This window comes from Balearica regulorum, chromosome 24 (genome assembly GCF_011004875.1).
Source record: "Balearica regulorum gibbericeps isolate bBalReg1 chromosome 24, bBalReg1.pri, whole genome shotgun sequence".
Taxonomy (NCBI): domain Eukaryota; kingdom Metazoa; phylum Chordata; class Aves; order Gruiformes; family Gruidae; genus Balearica; species Balearica regulorum.
The window spans coordinates 4,551,751-4,571,674 of NC_046207.1; the positions used below are offsets into that span (position 1 = coordinate 4,551,751).

The 19,924-nt window shown below is 38.5% G+C and overlaps 1 protein-coding gene across 1 annotated transcript; it reads left to right on the plus strand.

Moving 5' to 3' along the window:
* The first annotated feature begins 1,916 nt into the window (after positions 1-1,916).
* KRT23 (keratin 23) lies at positions 1,917-13,514 on the plus strand. The gene is made up of 8 exons (XM_010300997.2): positions 1,917-2,358; positions 5,966-6,048; positions 7,216-7,372; positions 8,950-9,111; positions 9,204-9,329; positions 10,077-10,297; positions 11,221-11,252; positions 11,925-13,514. The coding sequence occupies exons 1-8, from the start codon at positions 1,942-1,944 to the stop codon at positions 12,026-12,028; spliced, it is 1,302 nt and encodes a 433-aa protein (XP_010299299.2). The 5' UTR covers positions 1,917-1,941; the 3' UTR covers positions 12,029-13,514.
* The last annotated feature ends 6,410 nt before the right edge of the window (positions 13,515-19,924 follow it).

A 19,924-nucleotide genomic window follows, 5' to 3' on the forward strand; every position in this document is an offset into this window, starting at 1 on the left:
GCCAGCCTCACTGCCAGCCACATTGTGAATCTCACTGAAACAAAGTGAAACAAATTATTTATTTTATTTCACATAATATTATGTCTGTATGTATGTATTTATATTCCAATGTAATATTCCATAGAATATTAGCTTGCTGAACTGCCAGGCTAGAAGCTGCAGTCTGAAATTAATCTCTGGTGCGATGAATTGAACAGCCGGATAGCATTGGTTCTACTATAATTTGGGGTTTTTTCAAGTTAGGCTTTCATTTTTTCTGTGGTGCTTCAAGCTCTTTTCACTGTCAAGTAGCAGGGCTGATATTGAACTGTGGCTATTAATAGCAGCTGTTATCAGAATATTTTGCAATAGCTATACCTTGTACTTATTGGAAAATTGTATCTTCAATGATTAATTTCCCCACACAATTATAAATGTTAGCATTTCTAGAAAATTAAATGCATGTAAGAAGAAATATGTACTCACTGGAAATGTAACAGGTAAAAAGAGAATCAAGAGGTGCTGAGCAGAGCTGACACAGAGCCACGAGGAGGAGCTCAAATCCTGCCCTAGTCAGAGACTGAGGCCTAGGAGGCACCCCAGGAAAGGACCAACGCAGCAACTCTTTAGTACTGAAAAACTTCACATGAAACAAACAGAGAAAAAGATTCCTCCAGGTTTCTTCCAGGACAGTGTAACTCTGGTGTGTACAGTCTCTCCAACCCCGCCATTCAGGGCTACGTAAGATCTTGTTGAAGAGTTGAGCCTTCAGCCGCTGTAAAGAAAAGCAGCTGCACCATTTCCCAGAGCCCGCTCAGCCTTCCACCTCTCCCCAGATCTAGCCTGTCCCACAGTCGCAGTCTGGACGACTGCACGACAAGGCAAACCCGATAACCCCAGCTGCTGCCATGGGAACGCTTCGCAATTTACCACCTGCTTTTCAGCATGAGGAATATGAAAACCTTTGCAGAAGCCAGACTTGCCCATTCTATAGTTGATGGAAAAAGTTTGACAGAAGGTTACTGAAACTTCTGAGAAAGACTATTTCTGCATGATTGCCACGTCAATTTTAGGGCTGGTAGCTTTACATAATCACTTGAATTTTTCAAGTGATGTTACGAACTCATATTCTAAATTTTTTCTACAGCTAAACATATAAATATCTTAATAGTATTAATACTAGTAACAGCAAGAAATTCCTTCATTACTACCTATTTCAACAAGACTATTGAAATATGAATGCACCTCAAATCATGAAAAAAATCACTAGAAAAGATTAAGTACCTAATTCGCATGTATTTCAACCAGAAACAGGCAGCTGAAGGGAATAGCTGGGCCTTACTTTGGACCGGAGTTTTAGTCAAATGGCACAGGTTGGATAACTTCATTAAAGCCTCATGTCTCATACAGGCTGAAGCTGTTCGCTACGTTAATGACAGCTTGATACGACACGCTGCGTTTCAGGATTCACAGACTTGTAATTCCAAAGCCTGAGAATTACAACAGAAAGAATCTGGAGAGATCCATCCCTGCCCCAGCTCTCCATTTGTTCTGTAATGGACGAAACTCTTCCCCTCCTAAGCAGGAAAACATAACATATTAACTACAGGGTTAGAAAAAACTCTGAGGCAGAGCTGATCCTGTTCCACACCTACTGATTTTAGCCACACCTCACTATTATAATATGAAAAGAAAAAAGGAAAAAAACCCAAAACAACCAAAAGGAAAGCAATCTGGTATGCGGCTGTGATTCCAAATAACAACAACAGTGTGTGCAGGCTCATAAATGCTTCAGAATTGACCAAGAGGAAGCACGTTTCATGATGACACAATCTTGTTGCTGTAGTCATTCATCGAAGGGAAACTCCCACAGGAAAAGGCATAAAGCCGCTTAGGGAAGGCTAAGAAGCTGCTCAGTGCTAGTCAGTCAAACATTGGGTTAGATTCACAACAGAGCTAAACATGAGTACCAGCCAAGGCCCTTTTCAATTTTTTTCTGGGTCCCTCAGGGGTAGTTCAGGGTGTGGTTTGGCCCAGCAAGGAACTTCTTACAGACCTTCAAGTGCAGATGGTGGTGCCAGCAGCACACACACCTCTCTCTCCTCTGCCAGACCCCTCTGGCTGGCTACCGGAGGAGGGACACCTTGGGGAGGCTTCGGCGAGCACCACAGGGAAAGCATCTTCCTGGGTGGGAATGAGAAACAGACTATGCAAAATCTGAATGACCGTTTGGCTGCCTATCTGGACAAGGTCCGCTCCTTGGAAGCAGCCAACGCTCAGCTGGAAAGCTGCATCCTAGAGTGGCACAAGACAAAGTCTCATGGAAAGAGGCATGACTTCAACCAATACGAGCAAAACGTCACTGACATGCAAAGACAGGTAAGTCAGAGCTGTAAGTGACTGTGTCATTCTGTGCTCTTTTAAGGAATCTGGGTACTCATTTATGCTGATGGCTTTCCTTTAAAGAGAGTTAAATAAAACCTTTAAAATGTTAGAAATACTAATGGAAGTGGTTACAGGAGCTGGGCATAAGCATTCTCTGTGTTCACAAGGAGGAGAATGGGATATGAGAAAGGCTGGAAGGAGACAAGGGGTATTCTGCAAAGACTGGTAGTATAAAGAGATTTGTCTGCTGCCAGGCGTTCATTTCTGTACATGAAACTGTGGTTTGAGTAACCAGGTCTGGCAGAATTTGGTCTTTTTGACTGGACATGTGCTCAAGCAAATTCCAAAGCAGGCAGACTGAAGAGACTGCCTTCCTTCATGCATGCTGTCTTAGACATACTGTTGCATTTCATTTCTTTGATTCCTGTGGTAGCAGACAATGAAACTACAGGAGTTTTGGGTCCAATGAGCTTATGTAATCAGATGGAAAAATACTTCATTGTAATTAAGAAAATAGCAGCGACAAATTCCTTGTGGATGTTTTCACTATAATTAAAAGGAGAATTTCTGGTTCCTGCCAGTAGTTAATATTAACGTTCAACAGTAACTCTTTCAATCTCCCAAACTCACGTGTCTTCAAATTTAAGCATAATATTAATCTGTATTCATAATGAACATACTTAGCACTGCAACCATCTGTGTGACTAATCAGTGTAATTAACTTTACATAGCCATATGGGGCAAAACCCAAAGCTATTCCAAATGCAGTGTTGTAGTTTTTCCGCCACTTTTTATAATATGGTTACTTGGCATTCTCAAGACTCTCAGAATTTTTTTTCAAAAGGGCTTGGAAATGATATTATCCTGCATCTTTGCTGATTGAGGCCAGGGCTTAATCAAACTCCCTGCTCGCTGTTAAATGTGTTGCCTCCAGGCAGAAGATGAGGCACTCTGACCACAGACAATGTGTAAGGAGAGCCAGAATTGTCATCACCTACTTCTGTTTTCAGGATAAAGAAAGGTCATCTGCCTCCAGACCTGTATCACTTGAGCACTTTTTTTTTTTTAAACTGATCCAGAGATAAAAACTTGTTCATCAAGAATATAAATGTGTTCACATTGATTTGGAATGAATATATGAGAAAGATTTAGAAAGGCAATAAGACTAAAAACGTAATGGTGATTGGGGTAAAGCCCTGACTTTTGAAAAGCTGTACCCCAAACACTTATTTTTAACCTCACCACTTAACTAGCTACCACTGGCTACAGGCACCTGTTAGACTAGCGGCTGTCTCAGCAGAATGTCCTGAATGTGGTTCTCATACTGGGGAGGATGGCTATTAAAGGATTATTTACATGTGACAATTCAGTGATTTAACCCAGAATTTTTACTTTCTCTGTAAATTATTGCAATTAGCACCAAGACTGCCAGTAAAATGAGTGAAAATATAGCATCTAATTATTAACCATAATTAAATTCATTAACCATCAATTAAAAAGATGAAACTAACTTAGCTCCTAAAATGAAGGTTAGATGAAATTTAGGATCCTATATCCAATAACCCAGAAAGTCTGTGCTGTACTGGCTGTCTAAACTTGGAGGCATATAACTATTTGGGTCCTACCTTGTGCACCACACTGCATACCTGAATTCTAGATGAACATGCCAGATGGAGCAGCAAGTTGCCTTGCTCCAGCCTGACTCCATTCTAACCTGGATACAAAGTAAAATAGCACCAGTTCTTCAGGTAAATAAGCAAACCGATTTACAGAGCATTCAAGGAGACAGGATCAATACTGTTGGACAATGGACACAAGACTGAGGAAGAAGTCAGTGCAGGAAGCCTTCTTGAAAACAAATCTCTTTGAAGAAGAAATTTGAGTGTATTTTGTATTTAATAATGTGTGAGTTCTTAATTAAGTTACCTGCAAGTTTGCAGATTGATATTAGTGCTGCACCCATATTTATGATGGATGTAGTGAAGAAATCTGTGTAATTATAAACAGATAAATGTCCACATTTGAAATGCTCACTGGCATTGCAATCAATATCGTATAGCAATTGGCAAAACACTGACAATTGTAACTCCCTCATTGTGTTCTTTATTCTTTCAGACTGGACAGAAAGAGTCATAAGGTATTTATCTAAATGTGTAGCATGATTATGAAATGGCACAAAGTTGAAGAACTCACATGTTGCTTTCTCATTGCCTTATTACCTTCCATAGTAAAATTTACCATTCTCTAAGGATGGGTTCAAGATTTCCTTCTTCTCTGACAACAAATTCCAGGCAGTGACACATTTAGGGTATTGTTATACTTCTTCAGCTGGCCTCAATCACGTCCCAGGGCAGTACCGGAGGTGTGCTGCTAATTGCCCAAGAATGTACAGTCTGTTAACGGATTAGTTAAAACATTCCACAGGCACCTTCTTTTTTACTATGAGAGGTAAACTTTTGACACTTCAAGAAAATTTTGTCATTTCCTTGTTTCTTTATGATTCACTTAGGTGCGGGAAGTTTCACTTCAAGGTGCTGAGAGCTCTGTAAATGGCTAATGATTTCTGCACAGCCATAATGCACCTTGTTTTGCTATGTAAGTGTTGAGTGAAGGCAGCTGTTGGAACTGCAACCATGCCTCTCTTTCCTCTTTGTTGGAAAAGGACATGATGTCCCACAATTGTTACTTTCTGCTAATTATGTATGAGTTCCTGCTAGAATTCTTTCAAAGATTTTGAATGGAATACTGAGCTTTTGATATCCAGATCAATAGTTCAAAGCTATTTCATGCTAACAGGGACTTACAAGTCTTTGCTGTGCATGCTGAGTACATTAAATGAATGATGTGGTGCACTTTCTCAAGCACCTTTTAGGGTAATTTTCAACATCTCGAAGCAAAATCAGAAACATGAATTAATCACTCCATGCTGCTGGACGATTCAGTACAGTTATAGGTGAATAACTGAATGGACCACTACGACTAGATGCCAGTGCTATTCTCAGAATGACAATCCATGTGACTCCAGAATGAAGCACAGGGTGGACTTGAGGGGTCCTGCTCATGAGTTACTCCTACCATCATCATTACGCCTCTGCATCACACACTGATTCACCAAGGTGTTTATGCACATGCTTATGCTTACTTTTTAGCATATGATTAGTTCCAGCATTTTGATTGTACTCAGACACAGTTTAATGGTTCTTACTGAAATTTGCACAAAATATGACCAAGGCTGCTTTTCCAGGAATGCTAAACAGAATCAAAATCAGTTAAAAAAAAAAAAAAAAAAAGAGGAAGACAGTGATTGTTATTCTGTAATATACCATGAAGTTTGTGTAATATTATTCACAATAAATTCCTGTCCAGGAATAAGATGACTCCTCCTGCTTCATATCCAGAAAAGTAAGACAAAGAGAAATGTAAGATTATGGACAAAAGCCTCAGAAACATGTAAATGAATCAGGAAACTAAGCTGCCCTCCTTAACACGGGACTTCTACTATTTAGATGCTTCCTACAAGCAGCGGGAGTCTAAAACAGCACAGGTTATTCACCATCACTATATGGCAATGCTGAGTCTTCTGTTGGATTCTGTTTTCCAGATTGAGGATAGCAAGATCACCAATGCGAGTATCCTTTTACAAATTGATAATGCTAACATGGCATCTGAAGACTTCAGGCTCAAGTAAGCTTCTTTGGTTTCCTGATTAAGTTTGAAAGAGGATTAAGCTTTTTACTGATAATCCAATATGAAACTGATTTTACTGAGGTTTTCTGGTGATACTGGATAAATAAAACCAATCTAGAACAGGGAAAAAAAAAAAAAAAAGGATAAAAAGGATGTAAAAACCACAAATGATTGCTGAACAATCTTGAGTCACCCTGTTTATGATACTCAGTTCAGGTCCTGAAGAGCAGGTTTTACAGCCAACACTTGATACTTGTGACAAAAGGCATTTAAAAGTGTCATCTGGGAAAACAAATTAACCCTTCTCTGCACTATGCTTCCCCAGTCCAGCCCAAATCTATTTCCTGTCCTTCTCACCTCTTCTGTCCAGCTCCGCAAGAAATACCCGTCCTTTGGTATCTTCTGTTTTGGATTCTTCTAAGTTTTGCCTCAGTAAATGGGCCAGTGCTTCCTCAGCTACCAGTACACAGTTTGATTTTTCTGTACATTGTTGACCAACTAAAAAGCCAAAATGTTTGGACAGAAAACTTCCAGGCAGAGGAATTTACATTTCTGTAAGTTAGACTTCTTAGAAATGAGGAAGATTTGTCTTATTTTCCACAAATGATGATCACCTATTAAAAAAACTTCTCAGCTTAAAGATTCTGAACACTGTAAGCCTTACCTAGCCTTGCCTTCCTTTCTTTATCATTCAACAGTCTCATAAAAAGGAAACAGTGCAACTACTTTGGGAGACTGGAATCAGAATGAGTCTGATGGATTGAATGTAGAAACATCAATAGAGCCCACAAAAAGGAAGTAAAGGGGGAGATTCTGAGGAGCAAAAGTGCTTCATATGCCCAAGGGAAGATACGGCAGGGTCTTCCTGACTTTGGCTCACTACAGATGCCAAATTATTTCAAGAGCAATTATTTCAAATGATATAGGAGGAGTTGTGAGGATGAAAGAAAAACAGTAATGAAACCTGTCTTATTTTTAAGACTATTGAAGAATATGCAATGAACATATTTTAGAAACAGAATTTGTTTCCTTGTTTTCTTGTTCTCTCTAGTTTCCCACATAAAGGACTTAAGCAAGTCTACTTCTCTTTGATCCGACTTATACAAGAGGCTAGAAGCAGTCTGTTCTCAACAAGCATGCTTTATCTTCTTTTTCCTCATAAAGGTATGAAGCAGAAAAGTCTCGCAGGCAGGGAGTGCAGGTTGATGTTGAGAACCTGCGTAAGGAGCTCGACGGCCTGACCATTGTTACAACAGACCTGGAAATGGAAATTGAAGGCTTGAGAGAAGAGCACATCCTCAGGAGGAAAGACCATGAGGAGGTAGAAAAAGTTCCACTTGGTAAAATCCTATCACGCAAATCTTGGCTACCATGTAATTAACTTTGAGTAAGATCCACAATCTATAAATGGGATTGATGATTCAGAACCTAATCATGTTTCTAAATAAGCCAATGAGAGTCAGATGAGGCAAAACGTTTGTGTATTGCTTTACCAATTAAATTGGGATTTCAGAAAGGATAACAAATTACTATATTTTTCTCCTACTCTTTTCTAGTCACCTACCCATCTGTCACACATAGCTAAAAATAACTTACATATTCGGCAGAAAAGTTCTCGGAAATACTTAGATATAAATACTTAGAGATTTCAAGTAAATAGGAAATGTTACTTGCGGGCTTTCCCCACAATTCTGGATTATCATTTCACAGAATCACAGAAGCACAGAGTGGCTGATGTTGGAAGAGACCTCTTGTCATCTTGTCCACCTCCAGCTTAAGCAGGTTCACCTAGAGCAGGCTGAGCTGGACTAAACAGATCTTGAATTCTTGAAGGATCAAAATTAAAATGAATGGTTGGGGAAGTCAAGTAAAAGTACTTATTCTTGCAAAATCCTAAGCACAATAATTAGATAATACTTAATAATTGTCAAAAAAACATGCTGCTGTGAATTCTTCCACAGCTATACTACAGTGGTCTCTCTTCTTCCCACATAGATAATACCACTGCTTGAAAACATGCTGTTTTCATTTTGCTTGATCTGATGTTGTTTTCAGTTATTATTACCTAGTGCAGAACCAAACACCCTGCTCCGTATCTGTGGATCATTAAAATGGAGAATAGAGACACAAGGGTTCCACAGCAGCAGGTGAAGCTGTTTTTGGCTGATCCCCTTGTAGCCAAGGATGCAAGAGAACAGCTATTATAACACAATTCTTGGAAGCAGGGCAACCAACAGAGACATCAGTGTGTCCAGTTGATCTGCATTTTGGAGGCTGTGATGTCATACCCTGAAATGCTACTTTGCCTGGGTGCTTTTGAAAATGGTACTTGGCACATAAGATTGTGCTGCACCAAAAGGAATGTTACCATACCTGCTTGACTTGTCCTGTAATTATGTTGTTTACACAGTAATTATATGCTTTAATCCAATTATTCCTTTAACAATTACACAGAACTTTTACATTACTCTCCTGTAAACTTAGTTATAGTTCCATAAATATTAACATACATGGTAAAGAAATACAAAATTACTGTTAGATTTTCATCAAAGGTTTTGGGTTCCTAATAGATAAATAAATAAAAAATGTCAGTGCTTCTTCATTAAGTATATATCTTCCAGAAACATTACATGAAAAGATCTTCTCACATGTTTTTCATTGAGTTCTCTAGCACAGTTCTGCCACAGAAGTAGATAAAAGTCTCTGGTTTAAATCATGTCATAGATTATCCATATATAATTTTTCCAAATTGTGTTAACTGAATATATCTAACAATTAACCTACCATAATGAAAAAAATATTTGGGGTATTGTGAGACGATGGAGCTGAAAAGACAGGAATGAAAACTTTCCACTTTCATGAACAAGTTTCTTGTTTCCTCTGCTAATATATGAATAGGATATGGAAGCAAATCGTTCATCACAGGACTTCAAAGTCAATGTAAAAGTAAATGCAGCACCTCCTGAAGACTTAGCCAAGATTCTAGCTGAAATAAGAGAAGACTATGAAGCCATAATTGAAAAGAATCGTCAAAGCCTTGACAGTTGGTACAAAGAACAGGTAACAGTTATTTTCTGCTCATTTCAAGGATCTCTGTTGCTGTACCTGACTGACTAGAATCAGTAAGTTTTTCTGTTGCTTTTGCTCTGCAGAGCGCAGCTATGGCTCTGGCAGCAACCCCTAATCCAGAACAGATACAGCGCAATGAGAATGAGATCAAGGACCTAACACGCACTTTACAGTCCCTGGACATCGAGCTGCAGGCACAGATGAGTAAGGTATATGTTGTAGACATCCCTGGACGGTCACTGCTACTTCATATATTCTCATAAATTGTCATGGACCAATTCTTCACTTAAATCCACAGCTTAGCATAACTTTATTGTAGTTACTACAGTATCAGTGAAAGTGGAATTTGGGCCATGCTTGACTTTGCCAGAATATGCAAAATAGATTCAGCAACTATCACCAAAAAGTGAAAAATTCATGTCTCTCCTTAGAATAAAATATGGGGAGAAGAAAAAGAAGAGATGGGATAGCTGACTCCATGATCTAAAAAGAAAAAAAAAGTCCAAGAAGACAGATAGTAACACAAATTTCATATTTAAAACCTCTATTATAAAGCATGAAATATTTGAACTCTGAAAAATGTTGGTGGGGAATCTTCAAAAATATTTCTCAGCTCCTGTACAGGTTAAAGCTCACATATGCATGACTTGGACACTTTGGAGCAATTCTGGACAGTAAATGCAGAAACTGGCAGAAGACTCAACAGTTACAGGAGCGCAGCTTTGGAGCAGAAAGAATGTGGCAGGGATAAATTATTGAGGTTTTGCCTCTCACACACAACACAGCTTCATGATTCTGCTGTCTTCACATGAACAGTCATGCAAATGCATAAGTGTTTAAATTACCACGCTCTTAATTTTGTTGTCTTCTAGCTAGAGACCAAGTTTGCTGGCATTTCTGTGTTATATCTATCACAGAAATAATAATCATAGTATTGGTATTATTTGCTCTGTCAGAAACACATGCTGGAAGACACCTTGGCTGACACTCGGAATTACTATGCTGTTGCACTTCAAAACATGCAGCACATCATCTCCAAATGTGAGGAAGAGCTAAGCCAGGTTCGTCACGACATTAAGCAGCAAAATAACCAATACAAGGTTCTTCTTGGGATCAAAACCCGCCTGGAGAAGGAAATTTCCACTTACCGCCTGCTGCTGGAAGGGAATGTTGACGGGTAAGGCAAAGCCGCCCTGACTGGAATAGATGAGAGTTCTCATATTCGGGTTATTTATTTGTTTGTTTGTTTGTGCTTAATCAAAGCTTGTGAGTTCCATACTACATCAAGGGTTGGTATTTTAATGTGATGGATCATCATAAAAAGCTTGAGCCACTTAGTATACAGAGAAACTTGTACCCATGTAATTTGGATTACCTAAAGTAATGTAACTTTTTATTAAAAAAAAAATCTAAGCCCCCCAGCATGCCTGTCTCAGCATACGAAAAAATGCCAACTTCAGTAAAATTCGTAGTAATTTCCTATCCTCAAAACAAGTTCTAGATCAAAAAGAAGCCTGGAGACAAGTTTAGATCTTTTTTGGTAAGCAATTCGCAGTTACGTACACCAGCACACACAATCTGTATCACACACCCCTCTGCTGATGGGTTCTTTGGTTTCCCCATCTCTGCTTTGCCTGAAATCTCTGCAGTCAGAATCTTTGGGCCTCTCTATTCTTTATTCTCTCATCTTATATACAGAGTATGTCTTATTTATACAAAATCAGAAAAAGGAACATTAGCTGTCTTTATAACTGAAAATCTCAGGGAGGCAGGACAGTATGGCACCAAGTATGGGGTTATTTCTCAGAAGCCAAAATGGGATCAACTTGAGCAACTCAGAACATATGAGAAACAATGCAACTGTCCCCAGTAGAAGCAATAATGAATGTATGCAGGAACAGTTTAAGGTGAGAGTATCTGTACATAAGACTACCGAAGCGGAAAAGTTTTTGTGGTATAAAAACAACACCCCTTTTTTAAAAAAAAAATCCCTTTTCATAGTGATATGAGATCACCTTAGAATCAATGAGAAGAGGGGGATGAATAACTTCTTGAAATCAGTATAATCATTTTTTTTTCTCTGTTTTGTTGTCTTTACAGGATAGCAAGAAAATCTGAATCAAAACCTAAAGGTAAAAGTCCCTTATCTTGTTCTCTATAATGACTCTTAATTATTGTCATTTCCAATCAAATTTTACTCAGAATAATTTTAACCTTACATGAATGAACTATGAAAGGTTTGCATGGCAGTTAATTCTTGTGTAGGCCATATTTGAGAATAATTTCAGTGATTCATCGGTCTTGTGAAGAGCTGCACTTCAGAGCACATTCTGCTGTGTCTTCCCACTCGTGGACTGACTTCAGACTGACCTCTGTTAGCCAAACACATCCAAAGCTCAGACTCAAGACTGAAGCTTTCATGGTATATGAGGAGGCACAGACTCCATTTGGTGACTAAAACAGTGTTAGGGCTTGAGAGCAAACAGAAAATCTGCATGTCTGGAAACTCATATTCTGGCATGAGCATGACCTACAGACACATTTAGGTTAATCTGCTCTGAAGTTAGATTTGCATTGGCTGGGATGTAGCTGCATTACTCATTTGCCCTGACCTGGACAAAATTCAGGGTGACTTTCTGGCAGTATGTTTCACAAAGAGCAATAGTAAATATTGACTTAAAGGGAAACATGTAAAGATAAATCAGTGGAGGAGGTAGCTGGCAAATTACTGTAAATGAAGCTTTCCCTGCATCATCTTGTCTCAGCACTGCTTCTTGTCTAATTAGCCTTTCTTTTACTTTCAGAACATGCTGGGCTGACCAATCGAAAGATCAAGGCAATTGTCCATGACAGTGTGAACGGGCAGGTGGTATCCTCCACCATCAATGAGATCCACCAACAAGCATGATGTAAAAGGTTCTGCTAACTACTGGCTTTCCTAGCAGGCTAAGCTCCGACAGCCCTGTTGTGCATGTATGTGGGTCTCCCTATGTGTCAAATAGGGATGCTATAGTGAGCTCTCCTAAAATTATTTGCAGCCTAATAATGAAAAGTGCCATACAGAGCTAGGTATAGCTGATATTGTTAGTTTAAAGAGTTTTTAGCCATCAAAACGCTGAAGAAAAGCTATTCAATGAGAATGACTGGCTGAGCTGGTAATATATGTATTATGCACATCTCACTGGGGCATGAATCTCCATCTGTGATTCATTTATTGCTCTGCAAATTAACTATAATTTAAAGTGAATAATCTCTCAACTTTTCTCCTGGTCTTATGTCTCTCACCATATACCTCACTGCAGCCAATAAATCCTTTTCCATTACTTGTTCTGGTCATTGGAATTTCCGATTTTGCCTTTTCTTACATGTGCACCAGCCCACAGTGGCAGTGTTACTGACATAGGTCAAGACTGCAAAAGCCTCATTGTCTCAGGAGGTATAAAACTGGAAGAACGCAAGAAAGAAGAAAAGAGGTGACATGAGTTACAGGTGACATTTACATAAGCAAAACTATTAGACTTCCCTATTTACAACTTTTCAATGTCACCTTTTAAAACAGCATTATTAGTAGGGTTGTTATAAAGTACACTTTACTAAAATAGTCACCCTAGAAACATTTCTGTATCCTTCAGCTTTATAGAAATTTTCTTTAACTGCCTTTACACACTTTCCTTCAAAGACAGTAAGTACTTTTCCAGATACTCTCATTCTTTCTCAGTGACCCATTTAATTCGAAAAACCATTTCAGTTATTTGCTTTCACATTAATGCTCATCATTGTTTTTGTTGGTGAGTTCTGAAGTCACGATAGACTGGTGCACACAATGCATACTAAGGTAAGGGGAGAGGCCCAAGTTCTTTAGCCAAGTCCAAGCTTCTTCCCCTTTCTCACATAAGCCCAATCACCAACTCAGCAGGAGACCCTAACAGCAAGAGGAAAATTTCCAGCGATATGCAAGGCTAAAAACTGAGCAAGAACAAGAGAAATATTACTTCAACTGTTTAGACAAGGAAGACTGTAAAGTAGAAGGAAGAGAGATAAAATGGAGCATAATGAGTGTCTGTACGGATTTGCATTCCAAAGTCAATGTCTGCATATAAAACAGGGTGTTCAGGGCAGTCTCGTATTCATGAGCAAAATTGTCATTGTACTCTTTCATACCTACTCATAAGGGACTTTCATAAAGGATTCCTGTTACTGGCTTCGCTTTGAAACAAGGCTGACAAAAGAAAGCGAAAATTTCAAAGAAAATGCAGATTTAAAATAAACAAAGTCCATCTCTGTGATACAATGTTTTCTTACCGGCATGTTAGGACCAGTTCATGATTCCCCTTCACTTCCCCCCACAACTCTCCACCCTTGTTGCACAAAGAGATCCCAAAAGCATTGAATGGATTACCTAATGGTTTCTTTAAATTGGGTAAAACTTGTAATACAGGATTAGTAACTCTTGGCTAATTAACAATGTCCTTCCTTATGGCTTACCAGATCCAACAAGCCAGACCTGGTGTTTATAGCATCTGGACAAAATGTGCCTAGGTTTTCTTGAACCATTTTCTATGTTATTTAAAGCTATATTCATTTATCAAATTTACAGAGCATAACTGCATTGCCATGACGCAAATAATTTTAAAAACTTCTAAGTAGGCCCTTCTTTATAAATCAAAGGAAAGCATCTATGCTTTGCGCTAGGTTTTGACTGTGCTAAACTACAAGAGAGGAAGAAGGAAAAACAAGCAATTGAAGTGATTTATAGAATCTGCCTCTCCTCTCACATTCTTGAGCAATGCATTGGCTGTCCTTGTGTCCTCTCGTGCAGAGATGAGAGATGCACTCCCTGCATTCCTGTTACCCTCAGCTATGGTCCGACTGGTACTGGCTGAGACGTAAAGAAGAATTCCCATTCCACTCCACTGCTCTGATGATTTTAACTTCTCTGACAACTGTCATTGCATTCTGTAATGCTCGGACCAGTACAGCTCACAACGCTGACCTCATAGTTCACTCTGTTTACTACCATCATCATGCATCGATGGCTCTAACACATCCATTTAAGTTGCTGTCTTTTAGTAAGTGAAGTAAACCAATTAGTCCTTAAACATCTAAATATTAGTTACACTACATTCTGTTTTCTAAATGAAAACAAGCATTCTATGGCAAAACTTGCTTATTTCTGGAGAATTTTTCATGGCTTTAGAATACAATGTATTGTTGCAGATTTCCCTTTTGTTGAACAGCTTATGACAGTGTGTCACCGGCCATATGTTGCCCTATATCCAGTGGTTATTCATTATTTCTGAATTTGTGTTCTGGTAGATAAGCTATGCATTTCCAAATATACTTAGGGTAGGTCTGCACCCTAATTAATAAATAATGATACCAATATTTACCCTTGCACGCACTGCTAACATTATATTCTCACAACACACTGAGAGATGAAGTTAGGAAGATAATGAATGGGGGCAGTATTATCATTCCCATTTTATTGCTTGAGAAACTGGAAAAAGAGATGACACAACTTGCTCAAGGCTGCAAAGAAAGTCACTGATAGAGACTAAATTAGAATTCATCACTTCACAGCTTCCACTTACCCCAGCTATTAGATAATACAACTTCCGCGAAGAGCCATTCTCTAGTTACAGCAATCCTTTCTGTATCTGATCGCGCTGGAGATAATTCGATTGATTCAAGTGTGTACTGCTGGTCAAGACCCTGCACACACTTTGATGATGTTTTCCATTTATGTGTGCCAAGAGCCCTACTAAAATTAGTCCTGTACAGAACACTATGCCTGGGTGACTTTGGTGGTTTTGTAGTATTTGGGGAACTTTAAAAAAGAGATGGCATGTGTGCTTCTTTCTTTTAGCCTCAGAACAGTGTCTTGAAGGAAAGAAAATCTGTATTGCTTTAAAAATTACTTTATGAATTCATTGTATTAAAAGTGAGTGAACTCTGCTAGCTGGCATTTATTCCACTTCAGTATTAAATATACACAGAAGTGCTGTTTCAACATCAAGGCAGTAACTGACCCAGACCCAAAGAAACCACAATTTTTAAAATTTGAAGTATCATAAAAAATAACACACTCAAAGTGAATATATTCTATTTCCCATAAATGGAATAGGATAGCACAAAAATATCAGTAGGAGATAATGTCATTTCTAAGCCTAAGTGAATGATGTAACAATACTTTTGCAAACTAACGAGGCACAGGAACTGAGAGTCTATAAAAGGAGGCTGAAACCATCCGCATTCACAAACTACTTCTTGCAGTTTCACCTCCCATTTAAGGAAGTTCTGCACTAAATAATCCTCCAACGTGATTTATAACAGACTTGAATGCACTCCAGAATGTGTATGAGTCACAGCTCATTTCACTTGTAGAAATGTTAAAACTTATTAAGGTATATTACAATACACAGCTTTAGTATGTGAATTGTTGATCCTCTGGAAGAAGTTTGCAATGAGGTAATGCAGTAATGGTTTGTGCTATTAATCACACATTCTTGCTGGTGATGTGGCCACACATTGGTGGGTTTCTTTCTTATTTATGAACACGAAATTTCAGTAGAATGCAGAATTTTGGTTTCTGCCTGCCTTGCTAATAGAGATGCAAAATTAATTAAGTAATTTCAGAAAGAGAAGAAAAGAAAATCTAGCATTTATAACACTGCTAAAAACACTGTTTGCATGCCATTATTGAAGCAGAGAGAATAGGTAGAAGAGCTGGTAAAGCATTTCACAATGTCCACACCCTGACCTATAAAGGTTTCTAAAGTTTTGCTGGGAGATGCCTGTTCCTGCGTATGAATCATTTAGAAAAGAGAAGGATCTAAAAACAGCGAAGCAAGGAAAGAATAATGCTTGAGAGGCCTGCACACACACACACACCCCCCCCGTCCTCCCCACATCCTGAATTATACCGCAAAAGCATCTTAATTATTGACTGTACTTGTACATTTGGCTTTCTGAAATGCCAAGTAATTTTTTACTGTGTATCGCTCCCTCATAATTCCTTCCTCCGTAAAATTTGTCTTTTCTTTTCAAGTTGCATTTTTACGATATTTTTAATTGCATGACTGTACTGAAATGACCTACTTGAGCCCACATCTAGGGTTTGGCATAAATGAATTGTGTGCAAAACTATCACATTAAACATAAGCGTCAATATATGTCAATTTGTACTGCCCTTGTGATAGAAGCTCAGAGCTGACAAAGCACAAGACATGACCTAATGGTGAAACAGGTGCATGGCTGCTTCTTCTGGACATATTAATTTGCCTTTTGAAAGTCTGAATATGCATCAGAAGCTTAAAGGCATAAAACCATAACATCAGCTGTGGTAAAAACACTTCCAATAACTATCTAGACTTCAGGGGTTAATTTTTTTGCTTTCCAACATCCTAAGGACAAGTCAAAAGGAGTTCATTGGATAGGCTGTTATTAGGATCTATAGAAAGCAACAAAAATGAGGAATATAATTTAATTAGAGAAAAATGTAATTCAGTTTAGAGGAGTAATTATTTGGAGCAGACTGGGAAAAGAAGGAGAAACAAACAAGCTGAAGTAGCTAACAAACTATACAGTAGTTCTTTAGAACAGAAGTTAAAAGTCTGGTACTTTTAGAGCAAAAGCACCAGCTTTGGCTCAGATTGACACCTCTGAATCATGCATACAAGAAATTAAAGCACAAAATGCATAAAACAAATGCACTGGAAGCAACTCTTGCCCGAGCAATTTCAAAGAAGGAAATATGTAATGTTGCTGCAAGTAGAGAGGAATTGTGATTTTAAAGTTATCAGTGTAGGAAAAACCCTGCTTTTTCATTATCTCATTGGTGAGACAAATTATCGATTCTTGGAAGCCATTTCAGTGCCCAAGCTCTGCTGCTTAGTGAATCTCACCACAGAACAGCCTCAAGCCAGTTGCGAATGGACATGTTCCACTGGAAATAACATTGCTGTTATGCAGAAAAAAAACCCATAAAAACAAAACCAAAGGAACCTTTCTTTAATGTCTAAAGTTTATTGCTGTCTAAAAATTAAGATACTCAAGCATCGGTCATAAAGAAAGGGGCATAATTCAAAGGAATAATGAACATTCCTGTCCTCAAAATTTCAGCTTTCAAGATTTAGAGAGATAGATAATACTTGTTGCCATTGCTTACAAACTCACTGCCATACACAACACTAAACTCTTGTAATTACAGCTTGTGGCTGTGAAGATAAATATTACTTTAAACATTTGGCCACAAGAGTTACGCAAAAAATTTTTCTTCTGGATATAGGACCAGAACAGTAGGTAATATGTGCAATTTTGTTATGTAATGTGTGAATTCCATTAACCATGTTCAGGTTCCAGCATGGATTCTCCCGTTGTAGCAAGTAACACGTAGATTTGCCCACGTAACTTTTAAGAAGGTGTGTGGTGGCCTCTAGTGACGAGCAGGTACACACACACTGTGCTTCTGCGAGTGGGACTGCTCTGACTGAGCTCTGCCGCAGGAACCACACCTTTTGTAGCTGTGCCTTCCCTGAGACTCTTACGGCTAGAGAACAGCTTTTAAGTGGGAATTTCTGTTAAGTATTTGTGTATGGACACTCCTAAAAGCGCACAACTTTCTCAAGGGTAGTGCTGAGATGTATTTTCAGCCTGTTTTCATTCCTTCTTTTTTGATTGGTTTTTTTTTGATACCTGATTTCCTGACATGGGTCCTAAAGCTGGGATAGTATTATAAAGTTCCTTGTCTTTACAAGGCAAGCAACCCATAGTTTGTTTCTGGTAATAAAAATACTGGGAGAGGGGATGCCACGTGGTCACTAGAATGCACTGAAAGACTGATTTACCAGCATGGTCCCCAAACAAAAAGCTGCAGTCACGCAACTGCCCAGGCAGCTCCTGGCAGTTATGAGTGCAATTATACCCTTCACAAAAAATTAAGCTTTTCTGCTGGATTGGGGGTTCCAAGCATGATACAAGTCAGGTCCCTGAAACTACAAGGGTTATTTTTTTTTTCTAAAACAAGCGAAAAGAATCCACACAAATGCGAATACATGCAATACAGTGTGTTTGCACATAGCTTTTATGGCATACTATCAGCGTGTGCATATATTTGCACAGGACCATGAAAATTGTATTTGCTTACTGAATCATATAAATATATAATATGTTCTCATGGATACTGAGCTATTCCAGCATTATGGAACTAAGAAAACAGTAAGCTGAAATATTCTCCAGCTTACTGGTTTTCTCATTCCACTGACACCTCAGTTGCACATAATTCTCACAAAGGAAAAAGATCTGCCTGGTAGTCTTTTAGATTATATTAGAGCTGATATTAATGATACTTTTAGGGGAGAAAAAAAGAGAAGGTTCATTTGTACGGCCTGCAGCTGTTATTGTTGGCACTGAAATGTGATTCTGTTGGCGGAGAGTAGCTAAGACAGGAAAGGCAGCTCCTGACTTTCATTTTCAACCTGTGGTTGGGGAAGGATGTAACCAACACATTGTCTTATGCACCACTCCAAGGTCTGGAACACTTCTCTAAGTATCATACTATTTAAAGTAAGGTTTTAACTCTACCTCTCTGGTCAAAAGCTCAAAGCAGAAAGAAATAAGGTGTAGTGATCTGATAACTAGGATATTTTCATTGGACGAAAGACAGAAAGGAGAGGGAAATGAGGAAAAACCATATATGTGAGGAAGACAGTGTAAGATCTTGTGCTGCAAATGTTCAGGGCTTAAGTGAATCCAGTTGAGTTAATGACATCATCTGGACTTTCCTCTCATCTGATCACATTCAGCAAAACACAAACCATCTTTCTTTACTCTTTGGACAGAGCAGTCTTCAAGGGTGCAGCATTTGCATTAACAAATTGTGTAAAGATAGTTTGTTTTCAGGGTGGAGAATTGTCCTAAATACTTTTTTCCACTCATTCAGAAAAATCTTAATTAAAAATCTCCTATTGGCTCACATCTACATGAAAATTGACTCTGATTTTCCCCTGAAAGCTCATCTTACAACTGTTCCCTTGGTTGTAAACCAGTTGTATGGCATAAATCAGGAAGTAACTTCTCGCAAGTAGATTAAGAACAGAAGGCCAGGGATTTCTCAGACACAAAAATATTGAATACTGGAATATGCCTGGAATATTGGACATGGAATTCCTCTTCCTTGAATGCACTTTGTACAGAGGAAGTCCTTTCAGAACTGTATTGTAAGAGATCTTTCAGACTCAAATTTTTATGACAAAAACCCAAACTGAGCAACATAGTTACAGGCGCTAATAAACAGGCATTGGATTTTACTCCTAGAATGGATCATCACTAAAGACTGAACTAAAAGACATTTCTTTATTTAAATTTTTAATTCAGCTAAAATAAAAGCATACGTTCCACCTAAAGGCAGCATAACTGCAGAACCAAAGCTGGGTGTGTCTTTTTTTCCTTGAACCCTTAAGACTGGTTACCCATTACTGGTTAGTAAAAGTGAGTAATGCTAAATGGCATGCACATGTTATCACAGCCCTGCATGACTTATCTTCATTGCTCTCTAATATACATTAAAATTCTGTCACACAGGTGAGATTTCTTCATGAAATCAAACAATTTATTAGTGTTGCTATGAATGTTTTATTATGGCTACACACAAACCATTGTGACCGAGCACATCACCAAAAAGGACTGTTAAGTGTGAATCCACAGAGTGTCCTCTACAGAGTATTCACAACTGAGTCTTCAGTTGGAAACTGCACTGTTAAACTAAAACATCAGCGAAGTGTTAACAGCACTTCTTTAACATTTA

Coding starts and splice junctions, on each gene's coding strand:
- KRT23 (XM_010300997.2), top strand. CDS start 1,942: ATGAGTACCAGCCAAGGCCCTTTTCAATTTTTTTCTGGGTCCCTCAGG. Junction 10,298..11,220: donor CTGGAAGGGAATGTTGACGG/GTAAGGCAAAGC, acceptor TTGTCTTTACAG/GATAGCAAGAAAATCTGAAT. Junction 11,253..11,924: donor ATCTGAATCAAAACCTAAAG/GTAAAAGTCCCT, acceptor TTTTACTTTCAG/AACATGCTGGGCTGACCAAT.